The 18,096-nt window shown below is 36.7% G+C and overlaps 1 protein-coding gene across 3 annotated transcripts in view; it reads right to left on the bottom strand.

Moving 5' to 3' along the window:
• Positions 1-18,096, bottom strand: part of LOC138328049 (uncharacterized) — a 112,118-nt gene that overhangs the window by 20,852 nt on the left and 73,170 nt on the right. The window contains exon 1 of one of the 3 annotated variants that reach the window (XM_069274647.1): positions 3,121-3,285. The exons of the other annotated variants lie outside the window; for them this stretch is intronic. Coding sequence (XP_069130748.1) covers positions 3,121-3,201 — 81 coding nt within the window. The 5' untranslated portion in view covers positions 3,202-3,285. Of the gene's footprint in view, positions 1-3,120; positions 3,286-18,096 lie in introns of those variants that run through there. 3 annotated transcript variants of the gene reach the window in all.

Here is an 18,096-nt window from a genome sequence, read left to right as displayed (position 1 = left end):
GCATTCGTAGATTCTAACTTAATACAATCATTACCTAAAATATCTACTTAAGGCATTTACAGTTTCAAATATGTTTATTTGTGAACGTAACGTACCTGTAGTTCATGATCAGTTGGAGAAACCATGCTTTACTTTTCGGCCGCCATGTTTTGTTTACGCAGTCAGTATAATATGATTAGCAGAAAAGTTTCGTATTTTACTCTGGATACCAAAATACTTGCTACGATGTTTTAATGCAGTTAATACTTGGATTAATATCTGAAATATTATCAAAAACTATCGTCGTATCAATAGCAATACCGATCAAATTCCCAAACACGACCCGGTGTCAAAATGTGAAAGTATGGCTTGAACCCGGCGCCATTTTCCTACACATGTGTGTACGATGTTACAAACAACTGCATCAGTGCATGTCGGCACGTTGAAGTTAAATCACGATCGTTTGCTCATTTGACTGAGACAAATGTACGTAAATTCTTCTGTCTATGAACAAATTTGATATGTAAACGTTTGCAATGAATTTTAAATAGGCCTGAGTCTGAACGGCGATCGTCCTTCCGATTCACGGCGATTGATTCACGTGTTTACTAAGACGGAGATGTAGTTGTGATCGTAAACAATAACCTAATTTGAATATTTTAAAATAACAATACGATTATTAAAACTTCTAGATTAAAATGACATTGCTTATGATGCTGTTTCTTCGTTTTGATTCATTGGTGAATGTCCGCGTGACTCTTGCAAAAATGTGCGTTTCCTTTCAGACTTACAACTGCCCTAATATTGTTTAACAAATTATATTTTAATTTGTCATAATATTTGATTTAATTTTACTCATACGTCTTCATTATTATTATAAATACTTGAACATCTTGCTGTTACCCATCTGTCATACGACTGTTACAACGATGACAGGACATTAAAAAATCCAAGATGGCGACCTCATAGATCGATGTTATCAGGCGGGTTGTCCGCAAATAAGACCCCCCACCACTTTTGACCTTTATTTCTTCTCTGGGAGGAGGGTCTTATTTGCGGTGAAATACGGTAAGTTCCTAAGAAGTTTTATTTCTTATTTGTTTTCCAGCTAAAAACTTTTAAAATGGCAATATTTGGGTTGATTGAAACAAGTAATGATATCACAGTTTGTTGACAATTTAGGATTCCCACAATTGTTTATTGTTATGAACTTCAACAAAGTCAGTACAAAATGTACAAGTTTTATTTTGTCTTTTGGTACATGTCCCATGCACTGCTTTACACTGATGCACCTAAGATCCAGAAATAAATTTAGTGACAGGAGTTTATCGAGATAAAGCCTAAAAAGATAATATTGGGGAAGACATACAAACAGATTATCTCAAACAATAGTCCCCTCCCCCATCTCCCTCTGGGTAACAGGACAAGATCTAATTATAGCATTTAGATCTTGTAAAACAGGTGGATGGCGTGATGGACTGACAGAGGGATAAATACCTGACAACAATCTAATCTTGTTCCAGTCCAGGGGAGGTAAAAACTGACAGAAATTCGAAGGCTCAAGCTATGACAGATTTATTTTTAAATATAGAAGACATCACCTGCGACAGGAAACACTGAGATATGAAGTTATGTGTACGTCAGAATGTAGTAATTTTCATCTCCTTTCTCTGACAATCTTTGCAAGGGTTTGTTAGGTAAAGGATAAAGAGAGATCAAAATTTGAATTTGTTGTTTGAAAAGGACTGATGAAGGCGTAAATTTACGACAGGTATTTAAATCATGGTAATCCTTAACAAGAGTATATAATCAATACGTCAATGAAGAGTATCAACCCCTAGGATTACGGCCCTTTGATTTGGATTCTGCACATAGAGGGCATCACTGGCAAGTCATTAGGGATGAGTATCAATTCAAATATACGGGTCAAGGGCAATTAATCCAGAGCCTTTTATTACACTCGGAAATGATTATGCTGCCTTTACTTCCACCCTTTGATTACAAACATTTTTGGGAACAAGTCTCAGCTGGACTCTTAACTCAACACATAGTTAAGCAGAATACCACGTAGCCCTGTTAAGTCCGAAACTTGAAACATTTCTGAAGTTTGAGCATAATTTGAAGCCAAATTGAGTGTTTGCAGTCAGTAAAATACAATATCTAATTTTTCGATTGGTGTCAGCAGAAAGTTTTGAATAAGGCCATGCAGCTTAATGAAGAGCATGGCTCAATTCTTCCCAAAGTCTTGTGTTGCATTTTGTTTGTTAGGTTTCAAAAAATGCTTTGTAATGGTGCAAAATGGGGGTCAAATATTGCCCTAATTGGCTCAGGTTGGGTGGTCTGTGACAACTCTGCAACTCTTCCTATTGTACTATAGCTTCGTTGTATTACGACATATAACAAAGGTTCAAGTAGATTTTAAACTTAAGCAAGGCTCTATTCTGCAATTCTGATTACAAGATTAAAATTTCATGGCAGAATAATTGTAATGGTCGAATTGGAAGAATGTAATTAAGATGAAAGCAGTTAATTACTATACACATACAAATTAATTTACTATACACGATAAGAATCCTTATCATATACGTATGAAAGTAAATTAGATGCATTTAAATCTAGTTCTAGAGCAACCCTCAGTGGGCTATAGTTTTACATCACTATTAAGATATCAATATTTTGTTTAACGTTTAATATGATCACAGCAAAATTATTGAGAATTTTCAGACCAATTTTAAAGGAAATGTGGTCTTTATACACTGGTCAAATTGTGATGTAATTGGCTTATTATTGGAACGATAAGAAAATTGTCATAATAAGCAGGTGGTCTTTATACAGTGGTGGTCACTGAGATATAGGTTTGACTGTATTACGAACATACTAGGTATACTGTTTGTGGTAGAGCAAAGCAAGAGTACCTGGACAAAAACCACAGCCCTACAGCCTTGCCTCTATATAAATCATCTCAGCCTCCAGAGGATGGTTATATAGTGTTGGAAGTCAAGATGCCAGTAAACTAATATGGTACAATGACAAATGCAGAGAGTTCACTGTGTGCAATATTTCAAAGCAGTAAGGAAACCATTAACATTCTCTAGGATATTACAAAGAAGAAAGGAGGAATGACATACAGTATAACCCTACCCGAAGGCTGTTGTAGAGACCAGTGACCACGCCGGTCACGCTGGAATAAATCCCTGGATTTTCTGATGCCATATCCCCCATTCTACATCGACGCTGTATTCGATTCAAGAGTTTACAGGATCAATATATCTATATAAACAGAATCCTTTAGGAGCTTGAGACTGTATCTCAGTTTTCTTTACTGCTGAGCAGCTTCCGACATAAAGCTACGCCAGCGATTGATCTCCTTCAAAATCATTTAAGATGTGTATCCTTGATGCTGCCCATTCTAATCCATCTCTGATAGAGATTCCCAGCGGATTACGTCATATATTATCCCACGTTATGTCGAGATGTCTCCGATACTAATCCAAACACACCAATCTCCTATCCGTTCTCCTCGGAATCTCATCACATAAAAACTATGATCTGACATTAAACCTTCATGGACAAGGAAGAAGTAACATTAATTTGGTAAAAGTTTTCACAACACGCTCATAAAACACAAGTAATTCCAAGAGGAAGTTCACCCATAAGAAAAGCCATCGTTTCTTTACACCGTCTCCAAACAAAATGAACACATCATCTAAAACCTTTAAGTATGAACCCACATTCTCATATTCAAAATTTTACATTTGCATAAAAATGAAAACATGATACTTTAAATTCCTTCATTCAATAGATGCTAAATTTGAATTTCCCAAGGTCAATTTGACCTTCATATTGTCGGTGGGCATTCAAGGGTATAAAAGGAATAGGTTAAGTAAGTAGAGGTGAGAACGAATGAAACATTGTCAGTTTTTACAAATTAATCTTGTCCCTATTAAAAAAAAAGATAATGTAATCCCCCCCCCCCCCCACAAACAATGCATACAATCATTACCTCTCCCATAGTCTTAACTGTCGACAAAACATTTAATAATCAGCTGACAATTACATAAGGAGAACGTTGTATGATAGAGATAATGAATGAAAAATGGGATGAGGGGATGAGGTGGGGGGATACTTAATTTGCTTTAATAATCTGATGCAAAATCATCCTCATCTGAAGCCTGGTAACTTTAATCCAAATCCCAAGGGACAGATCTCATATCTCACAAGAGAGAACTTAATACAGGTATGTGGCATGGCTCACAAGAGAGAACTTAATACAGGTATGTGGCATGGCTAACTCTCAAATAAAATCTACATATCAGATTTCATTTATTTCATGTATTCTAATGAAACAATGGCATGCTCAGTCTGGATTAATTAAGGCTTTGTGTATATGAACATTTTAATTAAATAATAATTTATTTTAGATGCATCCATTTCAATACAATAAAATTTTCAAGGGAAATATCATTCTGACATAAGATATATGACACAGTACTCTCCTTTTGAATACTCATTTGACAAAGAATTCGCTAAACCCTGTTTGATAGTTAAACTTTATAGATCACATACACCAATAAGTGACTGGCATTACCTGTCACTTTGATATGCTCTAACAAACAGGTGATAAATTTTCAGGTAAGTATTCAGGTAACTTAATACATAATTTTTCCTGCAAGTCATCCGCGGAATGTCAAAATTCGGCCACACTACATGACCTTCGAAGTTAGTGTTGTAGGCGTGTTCAAATAAATCTCTAATTGATAGATATCAAATCGTGTCTTTTCAGCCGGTTAGACTTATGAATGGTGGTATGAAGAGATGTTGGTTGCAATGACCTGGCCTATGTCTCTATATTGATAGTGTTGAGAGAATACACACACTCTCAGGTCAAGTGTAAGTCAAAACATTCCTGGCAGACCCCAGCAGAGAAAATAGTACAATGACTCTTACCTATATAGTACCCTGAACCAATATAATACACAGAGCCATATAGGTACAACATATTTAAAAGTAGTATACTAAAATGAGATCCAGTTTACATATACACTATCTAATTCAGAAATACTGTATATGACACAACATTCAACAGAATGCTATATCTGGTTATTTTACAGGTATTTCCTTTTTAGTTTTCTGACATTTTCTGACATTTAACATTAATTTCAGTGTAAATTAACTCCTTTTGAGAATAAACAGTGTCAGTTGGTGGTGGGGCCGGGAAAAGTTCTAAAGAAGACCTGCATTTTATCTTTCCTTCTAAAGGCCCGGTCCCACTGAAGAGCACATTAATTACAGATGAATTTAGTTTATAAATTTTGGCCGTTCATTGTCATCCGCAACAAAATCGGTAAGATTATCCAACAATGCGAACACGTAACTAACAATTACGAACATATAATGCATATATTGAGGAAACAGATCGAAGTATTGCGATTGTTACGGAAATATTTCGAATCTATTAATAATGCATTGCACAGATGTAGCGGAAAGAACAGTTGTATTGCGCATGTAAGGCATCTGAATTACGGAGGTAAAAGAAGCGCGCTCGGGCCTTTCGGTATCGCTTTTCACAACACGACTGCAACAAAGATAAGGAAGCTGCAATTTTCATCCTAACTCCTCCAGATACAAAGGTCCAGTCTGTTTCAAATTCAAATCAAAGCAGATAACTTTTTCTTTTCTTTCTTTGAAACAATTTCATGACTTGAACAAGTAGATTAATATGTTGTTAAATACCATTGTTACGCTGCATTGGTATTATTGCCGATGACCCATTATTACACCTGTACTTCCTGACGGACAGGAAATAATAGACAAATATGTTGATTTTTGCCATATTTATACAGTAGTTTTGGTTTACGCAACATGTTTTCTCAAATCAAATGCAAAACAGACGCAATACAAACGCTGAACTCAATATACATTCGCTACAAATTATTTTATTTCGCGATGTGAATGTAAAAGTATGCTATACATTTGTTTTACACACTGTCCCAGTTCGCTATAAAGCCACAAAACCCAGTCAGTTGCGGATATCAACAAATAACAGCGGATATACACGCATACAGTAAGCATGTATTGAGTATGTATTGTGTACGAATAGCGTATCTAATGCGAATGATTTCCGCAATCAAAATTTTGTGCAGTTCAAAAATCCTGGGAAAGGAAATACATGCCATTGCGGATAATTGCGGACGTGTGTGGATGTTGGGCGACAGATACAAGTATGATTTAAGAATATTGCGTATGTTCAGCGAATATCAGCCAATTTTGTGCGCAATACATTCGCAAATCTTCCTAAACGCCAGTGGGACTGGGCCTTAAGGTTGCAGTCTACTGATTTCAATATTATAATAACTTTACGTCTTCACCAGTCCTTTACTAGATTCCATATCCAAACAACATTCATCTTCTCCATATGGGATACTGTATGCAGCATGGCTACTCAAGGGGAGATAATTTCACAGTTATTTAAGACAAGTCATCATAATTAGTACATGCCTTTTGATAAATGCACATACAAGGAGACATTAATTTATTTATGATACATAATAACGATATACAGACCAGGTAACAGGCTCCACAGACAATTCAAATACTGTATACCATAAACTAAACTCAAGGATACTTTCCAGACAAAGGGAGACAACTTAAGAGGAGACACTAAAACAGTCGTTCAGAGGGACAGGTCTCTCCCAGACTGTCAAAGTAGAAATATAGGGTGCTTATCACATTAACGACTGTTTATCCAACCCCATCACCTTACAACACACAACCATAGCAATGATAACCAGTCATTTAGCTTTCAGGCCTGGCCATAAAAACTGGCGGGAGAAGAAACCGGACACTTCTGTAGTATTTACCATAAAGACTATGTATAAATCATCACATTAAAGCTACTATTACCATGACCCCCTTTGAAAATGACAGCCAATTCTACACTTCCAAAACATGACACATTTTTGTCTTCGCTGCATAGTCTCCACTTTCAAAATCACCAAAGCGGAACTTGTGGTCCCCCATAGGTAGAGGCACATTCAAGCACTCAAGTTGATGTCGTGACCTCAACATATTTCAAAATTCCTTTTCGGATCTTGGATATCATTACTTATAATAAAGGGAAATTGGTTATTTGATAACTGGATATTCCATACATTATTTTCAAATAACTTTACATCTGCATGGATTGCAGTTTAAACTTGCAGGTAAATTTTTTTTTTTCATAGTAAAATTAGTGGTTTCTTTTGTGCCCAGCTTTTTCTTAAATTTCTCAACTAGACTTTATGATACACAAAATATTTACGAAGCATTTTTACAAAACAAAGGGGCGACTGTATTAATGAGATTCGTCATTCCTATTGTTGATGGTTGAGATCACTCTTTGATGTTCTTGACAATAAATAACATAAACAACGTGTCTGACCCTGAAGGGATTCAGTCAATCTTCAGCCCTTTCAAGTTGTGAATTCTAACACTTTATAAAAACATTAAGGGTTTCAGTAATACATCCACAAGAAAAGAAAAAGTTGTCCATCATCGCGATCTATTCAAACCTTTTAATGTACATCCGGTATTACATATCAATATTATCAAAAATTTAGAGACTCCGTAACCAGCAGAATAACTTTAAAAAGTTTAAATGTTCAATAGTATATCCTTATAGTTTCATTTTTATTGTTGGAGAAACTTAATATTAAAACAAATTATTACATCAATATCCTTATTCATTCATAAAACCCTTGATGTTTCATTTGACGTTAAGTACTTAAGAAACTTTAGACTACCTTTAGGCACCTTTTTAAATTATTATTATATATGATAAGGATCACAGGGCATTTTTTGTAAATTTTTTTACCCTGAACTATCTTAACATTAATCCATATCAAAATCAACCTTTAGGGGTATACATGTGCTTTTAAACTACGATTTGGGTTACATTTTTGATCAAATTGCATTTGATTTCTGATAGAACTTTAATCCATAAATTGCACTCATGACTTTTCAAGCTTTGTTCCCACAAGGAAAGAGCATTTTGAAACATATTTCAGTATATATATGTTCAATGTGGAAACAAATGAACAGAAATAAATAATCAGACATATGTGACTGGACAGCTGCTTGTTTTTTCTCAGGTTACTCTGGTTTTCATCCATTTCCTAACCATTGCACATTGTCTAGGTGACTGGCTACTGTGGGAAGGGTGTCTAACAATCAAGTCACAACACAAGCAAACCTAAGTACTGCATCAATATATGGCCAATTCTTTACATGAACATAAGTCATCCAAAAACTAAGAAATATGCTGTACATTCCCTAGCTGCCAGCACATTAGTAAGTGGAATAAAAAAATTGGAATCTTGCATCCATCCAAATCAGGGAACTACTGATATTTAGTAGTGTCTCATTCCTGGAACTCTACTCAAGGATGCTGCTAGGAACATTTGCCAAACAGAAATGTTTCCAGATCATATTAATTTTTTCTCAAATTTTTCTTAAACTTGATATGCCATAAACAGAAAAAGGGACCGCAGTTATGGCCAAGATGTAAAGACAAAGAAATATATGTTACCACAAACCCTCCACGTCTGTGTCACAAGTTCAAAGCCAAGGTGTGGCAGTGGCCAGGTACTGACTGCTGGTTGGTGGTTTTTCTCTGGGTATTCTAACTTTCTTCCACCTAAATACATGGCACTTCCTTAAGTGACCCTTGCTGTTATCAGGACATTTAAACTATTTAAACCAAATATTTAATTTTGTGTCTTTATTTTTCATCAGAAATTATGCTCTGAGAAACAGAGGACACAATGACACAGGGGCAAATGAGTCATTTTTTAGCCAAAAGGGCACTTTGTACTTCACTTTCTATCCAGGTGTTAAAGAAGACAGCTTATTAATGATGGTAGTATCTTCATCACTTGTGCACAGGAAGGATATACCTTATACAGACGCTTTTATCTTGGACGTTTTTCCTTCATACATACCGAGGTCTCCCCCTTCGTTCACCCCGGACCTCGCTACTTAGCAACATGATGATGCCTTGATGCATATTTTGTTGACTTTAAGCAAACATTGGTGTTATATAGGTCCTAAAACACGATACTTCTCATAACAAAACCCGACAAGTTCATGTGTTAATGAAATTATTTACTCGTGAACCCAAGATGTAATGTATTTATCAACCCAGCAACCGCACATGGAGCCGAGAACTGTATGGCCAGGGGAATTAACCCTCTTTTGAATTTATAATCTATTTTTATCTTGACTCGCTTTTGACAAATGCAATTCCTTTTAACGCCTAAATCGTATAGGCCTATAAATAAATTCTAAATTGTAACTTGAGGGTTTTCTATCCAATGAGCTTGTACTTCAGGCCTCGCAAGTACCTTTCTGCTAGAAAACTTAACCTATCGTTCTGCAAACAGAATGTTTCTTAATACAAAATTAGTTTCTATAAGGTCATAGTTCAGCAAACGCTGAAAATACAAGGTAAAGTTTGGTGAAGAACAAAGTTGAATGACCTGAACAAATTACCAATTTGGCATGTACAAATACAGAAATGATTATGTCAGTAAAAGACAAAGTCAACAACTATAGCATCCCTGAAATAGCCCAGTTATTCCCAGAGACCAAGGTTATATGCCCATATAATCCATGGTAGCAATACTCATGGAAAACAAGGCTATATCCCATAGAAACACCAGCTCTATCACTGTGCATAGAACTAAATATACAACTTGAGAAATGAAAACTAGATCTATTTAGTTTTAGGAACATCAACTTTATCTTCATAGAATCTGAAAAACAAAAGCTTTATCACCATAAAAACAACAAATCCATCACCATAAAAACAGCAGCAGCATCACCATAGAAACAACAGTACCATCACCATAGAAACAACAGCTTCGTCACCATAGAAACAACAGTATAATCACCATAGAAACAACAGCTTAATCACCATAGAAACAACAGTATTATCACCATAGAAACAACAGTATCATCACCATAGAAACAACAGTACAGCATCACCATAGAAACAACAGTACCATCACCATAGAAACAACAGCTTCATCACCATAGAAACAACAGCAGCATCACCATAGAAACAACAGTACCATCACCATAGAAACAACAGCTTCGTCACCATAGAAACAACAGTATAATCACCATAGAAACAACAGCTTCGTCACCATAGAAACAACAGTATAATCACCATAGAAACAACAGCTTTATCACCATAGAAACAACAGTATCATCACCATAGAAACAACAGTATCATCACCATAGAAACAACACCAAACTTAACCAAACGAGCAACATATAGCAAAATTTAAGCAGAGGATACAAAATCAGCAAACAATAGGCAATAAACAATTATAGAAACAACAGGTACTCAAGTCTAAATAAAACAACAGGTACTCAAGTCTAAATAAAACAACAGGTACTCAAGTCTTTAATCAAGAGAAGCACGTTGACAGTGGAATGAACCATACCAATGAGCGTACCAATGATATTCTATAGAATAGAGGTAGAGGGATGAGCCAATGTCTTTATAATGTACAACATACCAGGCAAACATAGACCGTGAAATTACACCTGTCTACACCGCAAACTACAATATACTCTAAGTAAAACAGCAATTATACAGAGCGTATACATATGGCTTTATTCTATCTAATACAGCACTGTTACACCAACCACATGTTCACAATTAAACCCAGACATTATATTTACTATCTTCCTTAAAAAACATCGCTAACATGTGAGGAATTTAGTTAATAGGGTCACATCCACTCCCATACCAAGTATACAAGGGTAGAGTATGTCACTGTGAATATATATATCTATAATGGTCTACGACAAATTAACTCAGGTGTCAGAATAACTTACCAGGTGTTGGATGGTCACATGGCACAAGGGATAAAATGATGAGACGTTTCCTATTAGTTTCAGTCACAAACATATCACCTTGGTTAAGTAGAGTTTCTTACCTGTAGTACCAGGGATAAGTAATGTTGACGCTATCCTAATATATCATTTGTCGCTATCACATATTCCGTATGAATGTATAGCACACGCACATTAAGAAATGAAATCTGAAGTTCTGACTTCAATTTGATCCATAGTATCACACATAGCACACCTGTTAAATTTGTCAAGGTAATTTGATTAAAGTGTACACCACACCTTTACATGCAGGTAAACACACACACATCCCAAATGTAGGCCAATTGACTTTCTCAATTTCTAAATCAGGTCAATTATTCCTTTCAATTAGCATGCGTCCGAACTCCAGTGTGACATAAATTAAGTAAAATAAAGTTTCAAAAGAGGAATTACGTCTGAGTACAGGTAAATATCTCTTGTGACCCAGTACTTCTTTAACGATATATATTGCTTGGTCACTATATGGCTACTAGTACTTATACTGTGACACACAAGTTTACCTGTAATCGCGCTGACAGGGACCCCCTGACTGGTCTTTTACGTAACACGACACCAACTATCTCTCTATTCTATCTTGTAATCCCTATTCAACCTGGGTTTCTTCAATAAAGATTTTTCAAAATAGCACGGGTAATATCCAGATCTTGTTGACAAATATTATATCAAATACATTGTACAGCGGTAGTATAAAAGAGAATACCTTTAAATAGTGTTATTGTGAAGGAATTACGGGGTAAACTAGCCTCAGTAAGGTCAATTGCCTACGAGGTATCTAGATGCCTTCTTAGGCAGATAAGGAGCTAATGCTGTAGATTGTAACACCGTGCCATATTGGTTAAGTCGGGATCGCTAGATTTAAAGCAAACACTGGCCCCTGTGCCAAACTCTACAACTTCAAGTCATACTTGTGATAAGTCATCTGGCCAGGAAATGGAATACCTGTGGTCAGGTAAATAAAATCTCGTCAAGCCCAGTGAACTTTTACGATAGGAAGATCGTGGCTAGTGGGATAGAAGTGTGTGGGGTGGATACCTCAGAGGGGTTTCATCCTTGTAGTAAAGTCTTGTCAACCGTGTACAACAACAAAAGTGCTGGTGTCTTAAACGAGTCCACATACACAAACAGTGACACTGTATTTTAATTCGTGAAAGACTTGGAACATAAATAGAAGTTACTTTCATTGAAATCTTCGTGTATAGGGTGTCGGGCAATTACGAGAATGAGGTCACGATTTCTTCAGAAAGTCAAACTTGAACTTGAATTGAGTTTTAAAATAACTGCCATCAAAACTACGAATGTAATCATTGATACAGTGAAGTTTGACAAAAAAAATAGAAATATTTGCATAAATCGTGTTAAGTAATTTGAACCTACCAGGGGTTCATAAGTGCTTGATTACGACAGAAAGGTTTCATATCAAAAATGACTAAGGGAAATTTGAGTCAATTAACCTTGAGTTTTCGTTTTTTTCTCTCTTTCATTTGTCAAAATTGTTCAGAACATGCCTGTATTAAAATAACCAAATGATAGTTAAACAAAACAACAAATTGATATGAAAATTTATATATCATTTTACCTTAAGCAGCTATACTATTCACTACATCATGAAATAGGTACAAGCTTTCCACAGCTAGGTTTAAATCTTAATGTATTTTTTTTTTTTTTTTTTAGCTAACAAATTGATTTTCAAAATATTCTGACTTTTCAAAAGAGGAAATGTTTCCAAGCTCTACATAACCATAAAAGTGTTGAAAAGGCAACAAAAAACTGCTAAACCAGAAATTTATCTTCCTGTTATGGCCCAGACGGCTATTTCCTCTGTCATAACGATTAACATAAGTTACAAATCCCACCGCTTCACCTGTTGCTCAAGACAGTTTAATGTAGCGATTGGCTCAAGTTTTTAAATGTACTCTTACGGAGGGGATTGCTACGTATTCAAAAAGCTAATGGAATCTATGGTCTGTATTGGAGAGTTACACAATACAGATCATGGTTATGTAAATGTTTTATTTTAGTGTGGTGACAGTTACGTGATACAGATCAAGGTTATGTAAATGTTTTATTTTACAGCATATTGTCACCGGATGGTACATAATTTGCACATATCATGATCTAGTTTGTATAATGGTGACAGCAATTCTTGTTACAAATTGAATGGAGTATTTTTACTGGTTTCATTGAACAAGGATGTGACAGTCAAGCACGCTTCAAAATGATGCAACCTCACTGAAGTAAAAAGAATCCAAATTGAAGCTTAATACATTTTATGCCTGCTTTAATTTCCATTTTGGATAAGACTAAAACTTTAAACTCAAGACTTTTTGTAGACATAATTGGTAAGCTTAAAATAAACGCACTTTCTCTAAATGTCGGTGAACTTAAAACCAACTCATTTTTCTTGCCACAGTTGAGCTTAAACTTGTATTGGTTTGACATCTATTACAAGTTCAAAGCAAGTAACTTGTACATAATCGTATGTTGAACTGAATGTGACTGTAAACATCTAAAATTTTACCTGAATTTCTACCTATAATCTCCTTGATACATCAAGCAACATCTGGCTACAATCTACACAGTATCTCAAAAATAAACAGGAGTATCCGCCAATATATAAACACATCTAATGTACAGTGTGAGATGAAGACTTGGTCGCTACAAAGTATTTATCCTCTGTGATATTTGCTTAACTGAATCTTTGTTTAAGTTTATACCCGCAATTTGAATAGGTCCACATTGTTATGTATCATATATCATTATAAGGTGTATGTGAAAGTTCAATTGTCATATATATAGATATGGCCATATGGGGAAAAAGTAGAAGTTCACATGTTTTAACACTCAAAACCCAGAGGATTGACAAATCAATTGGCCATGCACCTCTGCTGTAAAGGAAGTGAAACATTTTGCTTTGCTGTCATAAAATTTTGCTGAATTATTTCAAACACTTTAACTATCTAGAAATGTTTGTATGTGGCTATTGATCAACACCTGTGATAACAAGGCTGTATATATATATCATAGCCAGAAGTGCAGTGTAATTATCGTTACATGTAATCAGGTATGCTTTTATCCTAGCACACTGCAATATCTCCTATGCTTTCAAACAAGCCGCGATACAATCATAAACACATTATTGGCTCTGCACCAAGGCATGCCAGTCAATTACTAGAAATATATTCATGAATGAACAATTTTTAAAAAGGTTGAAAAATATACATCAGTATGCAGGTGTATATATTCTATGTATAAGTTCAGAGGTTTAGTCAAAATTCAAATGTAATTGTTAAGAGAACTACGGCCCTAGGAAATGTCTAGCCAAAGGTCTGTAAAATATTCTTCAATATTCAGAACAGCTCAATTTACAATTTTCAACGACTCACTAATAAGTCTTTACATCTAGAAGTTAATTACCTTTGTGTATAGATCCTTGTTAACAATGAACTGTTATTTAGTATTAGTAAGTATACAGAGTTGATTATTTATAAATACAATTAAGAGACAAATCAATATTTATCTGGGCTTTTGAAAAAATAAACACAAATTTAACATGGAAAAACAACGAACAACAACTTAATTATATATTTCAATTTTCTTATTTTTAAATTTGGGGGGACACCAGCTTTATCAATATTGAAATCCATTTATATATAGTACCAAGTTAAGTATGTGATCAAGGTTTTTATAATTTTATGTTTTTGTGACAGCCGTGAACTGTGCCATGGTAAATCAAAGCTCCTATATAGCCATACACAGTAAGGGGATCGGCCAGAACCATTAGGGGTCAGGGTTGAAGGTCATGTGTCAGACATCCATAATCTATGTAATTTTCTGATGTATATAATCTTACACATTTATTATATATGACCTTCATTGATAAGGCTGACATGACCTTCAAACCTAATACCACTATTGACCTTCATTGATAAGGCTGACATGACCTTCAAACCTAATACCACGATATAACCATACTTAAATGGATTACAGCAATTAAAAGATATCAATATTGGTAAACCTCTATTTTGAGGAATGAGATTATCATTCAGATATCAATTATCTAAAATGCTGAGCCACAAAAGCTCAATTTATTTTTTCATCAATCATTATTTTTTTTTTAAGAGCTCGATCACCATACCTCTATTCACTAAAAGTACATTTCGTAACAAGAAAATTTTCATAGATGATCTCCATCTGTACTTTTCTGAATGTGGTTTGTTTTGTCCTTTTTCTACCTTCATCTCTTTCCATGCCTTAATTATCCTTATTCCACCACCCCCTCATTTCTGTTCATGTCTTATCCTTATTCCCCCACCCCCTCATTTATGTTCATGTCTTATCCTTATTCCCCCACCCCCTCATTTCTGTTCATGTCTTATCCTTATTCCCCCACCCCCTCATTTCTGTTCATGTCTTATCCTTATTCCCCCACCCCCTCATTTCTGTTCATGTCTTATCCTTATTCCCCCACCCCCTCATTTCTGTTCATGTCTTATCCTTATTCCCCCACCCCCTCATTTCTGTTCATGTCTTATCCTTATTCCCCCACCCCCTCATTTCTGTTCATGTCTTATCCTTATTCCCACACCCCCTCATTTCTGTCTTATCCTATTCCCCCCCCCTCATTTCATGTCTTATCCTTATTCCCCCACCCCCTCATTTCTGTTCATGTCTTATCCTTATTCCCCCAGCCCCTCATTTCTGTTCATGTCTTATCCTTATTCCCCCACCCCCTCATTTCTGTTCATGTCTTATCCTTATTCCCCCACCCCTCATTTCTGTTCATGTCTTATCCTTATTCCCCCAGCCCCTCATTTCTGTTCATGTCTTATCCTTATTCCCCACCCCCTCATTTCTGTTCATGTCTTATCCTTATTCCCCCACCCCCTCATTTCTGTTCATGTCTTATCCTTATTCCCCCACCCCCTCATTTCTGTTCATGTCTTATCCTTATTCCCCCACCCCCTCATGTTCTATTTATATCCTTATATTCCCCACCCCCTCATTTCTGTTCATGTCTTATCCTTATTCCCCCACCCCTCATTTCTGTTCATGTCTTATCCTTATTCCCCCACCCCCTCATTTATGTTCATGTCTTATCCTTATTCCCCCACCCCCTCATTTCTGTTCATGTCTTATCCTTATTCCCCCACCCCCTCATTTCTGTTCATGTCTTATCCTTATTCCCCCACCCCCTCATTTCTGTTCATGTCTTATCCTTATTCCCCCACCCCCTCATTTATGTTCATGTCTTATCCTTATTCCCCCACCCCCATTTCTGTTCATGTCTTATCCTTATTCCCCCACCCCCTCATTTCTGTTCATGTCTTATCCTTATTCCCCCACCCCCTCATTTCTGTTCATGTCTTATCCTTATTCCCCCACCCCCTCATTTCTGTTCATGTCTTATCCTTATTCCCCCCACCCCCTCATTTATGTTCATGTCTTATCCTTATTCCCCACACCCCTCATTTCTGTTCATGTCTTATCCTTATTCCCCCACCCCCTCATTTCTGTTCATGTCTTATCCTTATTCCCCCCCCCCTCATTTCTGTTCATGTCTTATCCTTATTCCCCCACCCCCTCATTTGTTCATGTCTTATCCTTATTCCCCCACCCCCCATTTCTGTTCATGTCTTATCCTTATTCCCCACTTTTTTTGTCTATCCTATTCCCCACCCCTCATTTCTGTTCATGTCTTATCCTTATTCCCCCACCCCTCATTTCTGTTCATGTCTTATCCTTATTCCCCCACCCCCTCATTTCTGTTCATGTCTTATCCTTATTCCCCCACCCCTCATTTCTGTTCATGTCTTATCCTTATTCCCCCACCCCCTCATTTCTGTTCATGTCTTATCCTTATTCCCCCACCCCCTCATTTCTGTTCATGTCTTATCCTTATTCCCCCACCCCCCTCATTTCTGTTCATGTCTTATACTTATTCCCCCACCCCTCATTTCTGTTCATGTCTTATCCTTATTCCCCCACCCCCTCATTTCTGTTCATGTCTTATCCTTATTCCCCAACCCCTCATTTCTGTTCATGTCTTATCCTTATTCCCCCACCCCCTCATTTCTGTTCATGTCTTATCCTTATTCCCCCACCCCCTCATTTCTGTTCATGTCTTATCCTTATTCCCCACCCCCCTCATTTCTGTTCATGTCTTATCCTTATTCCCCCACCCCCTCATTTCTGTTCATGTCTTATCCTTATTCCCCCACCCCCTCATTTCTGTTCATGTCTTATCCTTATTCCCCCACCCCCTCATTTCTGTTCATGTCTTATCCTTATTCCCCCACCCCTCATTTCTGTTCATGTCTTATCCTTATTCCCCCACCCCCTCATTTCTGTTCATGTCTTATCCTTATTCCCCCACCCCCTCATTTTGTTCATGTCTTATCCTTATTCCCCCACCCCCTCATTTCTGTTCATGTCTTATCCTTATTCCCCCACCCCCTCATTTCTGTTCATGTCTTATCCTTATTCCCCACACCCCTCATTTCTGTTCATGTCTTATCCTTATTCCCCCACCCCTCATTTCTGTTCATGTCTTATCTTATTCCCCCACCCCCTCATTTCTGTTCATGTCTTATCCTTATTCCCCCACCCCCTCATTTCTGTTCATGTCTTATCCTTATTCCCCACCCCCTCATTTCTGTTCATGTCTTATCCTTATTCCCCCACCCCCTCATTTCTGTTCATGTCTTATCCTTATTCCCCCACCCCCTCATTTCTGTTCATGTCTTATCCTTATTCCCCCACCCCCTCATTTCTGTTCATGTCTTATCCTTATTCCCCCACCCCCTCATTTCTGTTCATGTCTTATCCTTATTCCCCCACCCCCTCATTTCTGTTCATGTCTTATCCTTATTCCCCACCCCCTCATTTCTGTTCATGTCTTATCCTTATTCCCCCACCCCCTCATTTCTGTTCATGTCTTATCCTTATTCCCCCACCCCCTCATTTCTGTTCATGTCTTATCCTTATTCCCCCACCCCCTCATTTCTGTTCATGTCTTATCCTTATTCCCCCACCCCCTCATTCCATGTCTTATCCTTATTCCCCCACCCTCATTTCTGTTCATGTCTTATCCTTATTCCCCCACCCCCTCATTTCTGTTCATGTCTTATCCTTATTCCCCCACCCCCTCATTATGTTCATGTCTTATCCTTATTCCCC

Source organism: Argopecten irradians, chromosome 7, assembly GCF_041381155.1.
Source record: "Argopecten irradians isolate NY chromosome 7, Ai_NY, whole genome shotgun sequence".
Lineage (NCBI taxonomy): Eukaryota > Metazoa > Mollusca > Bivalvia > Pectinida > Pectinidae > Argopecten > Argopecten irradians.
Note: the sequence above shows the minus strand (reverse complement) of the source record. Positions and strands in the feature narration are given on the sequence as shown.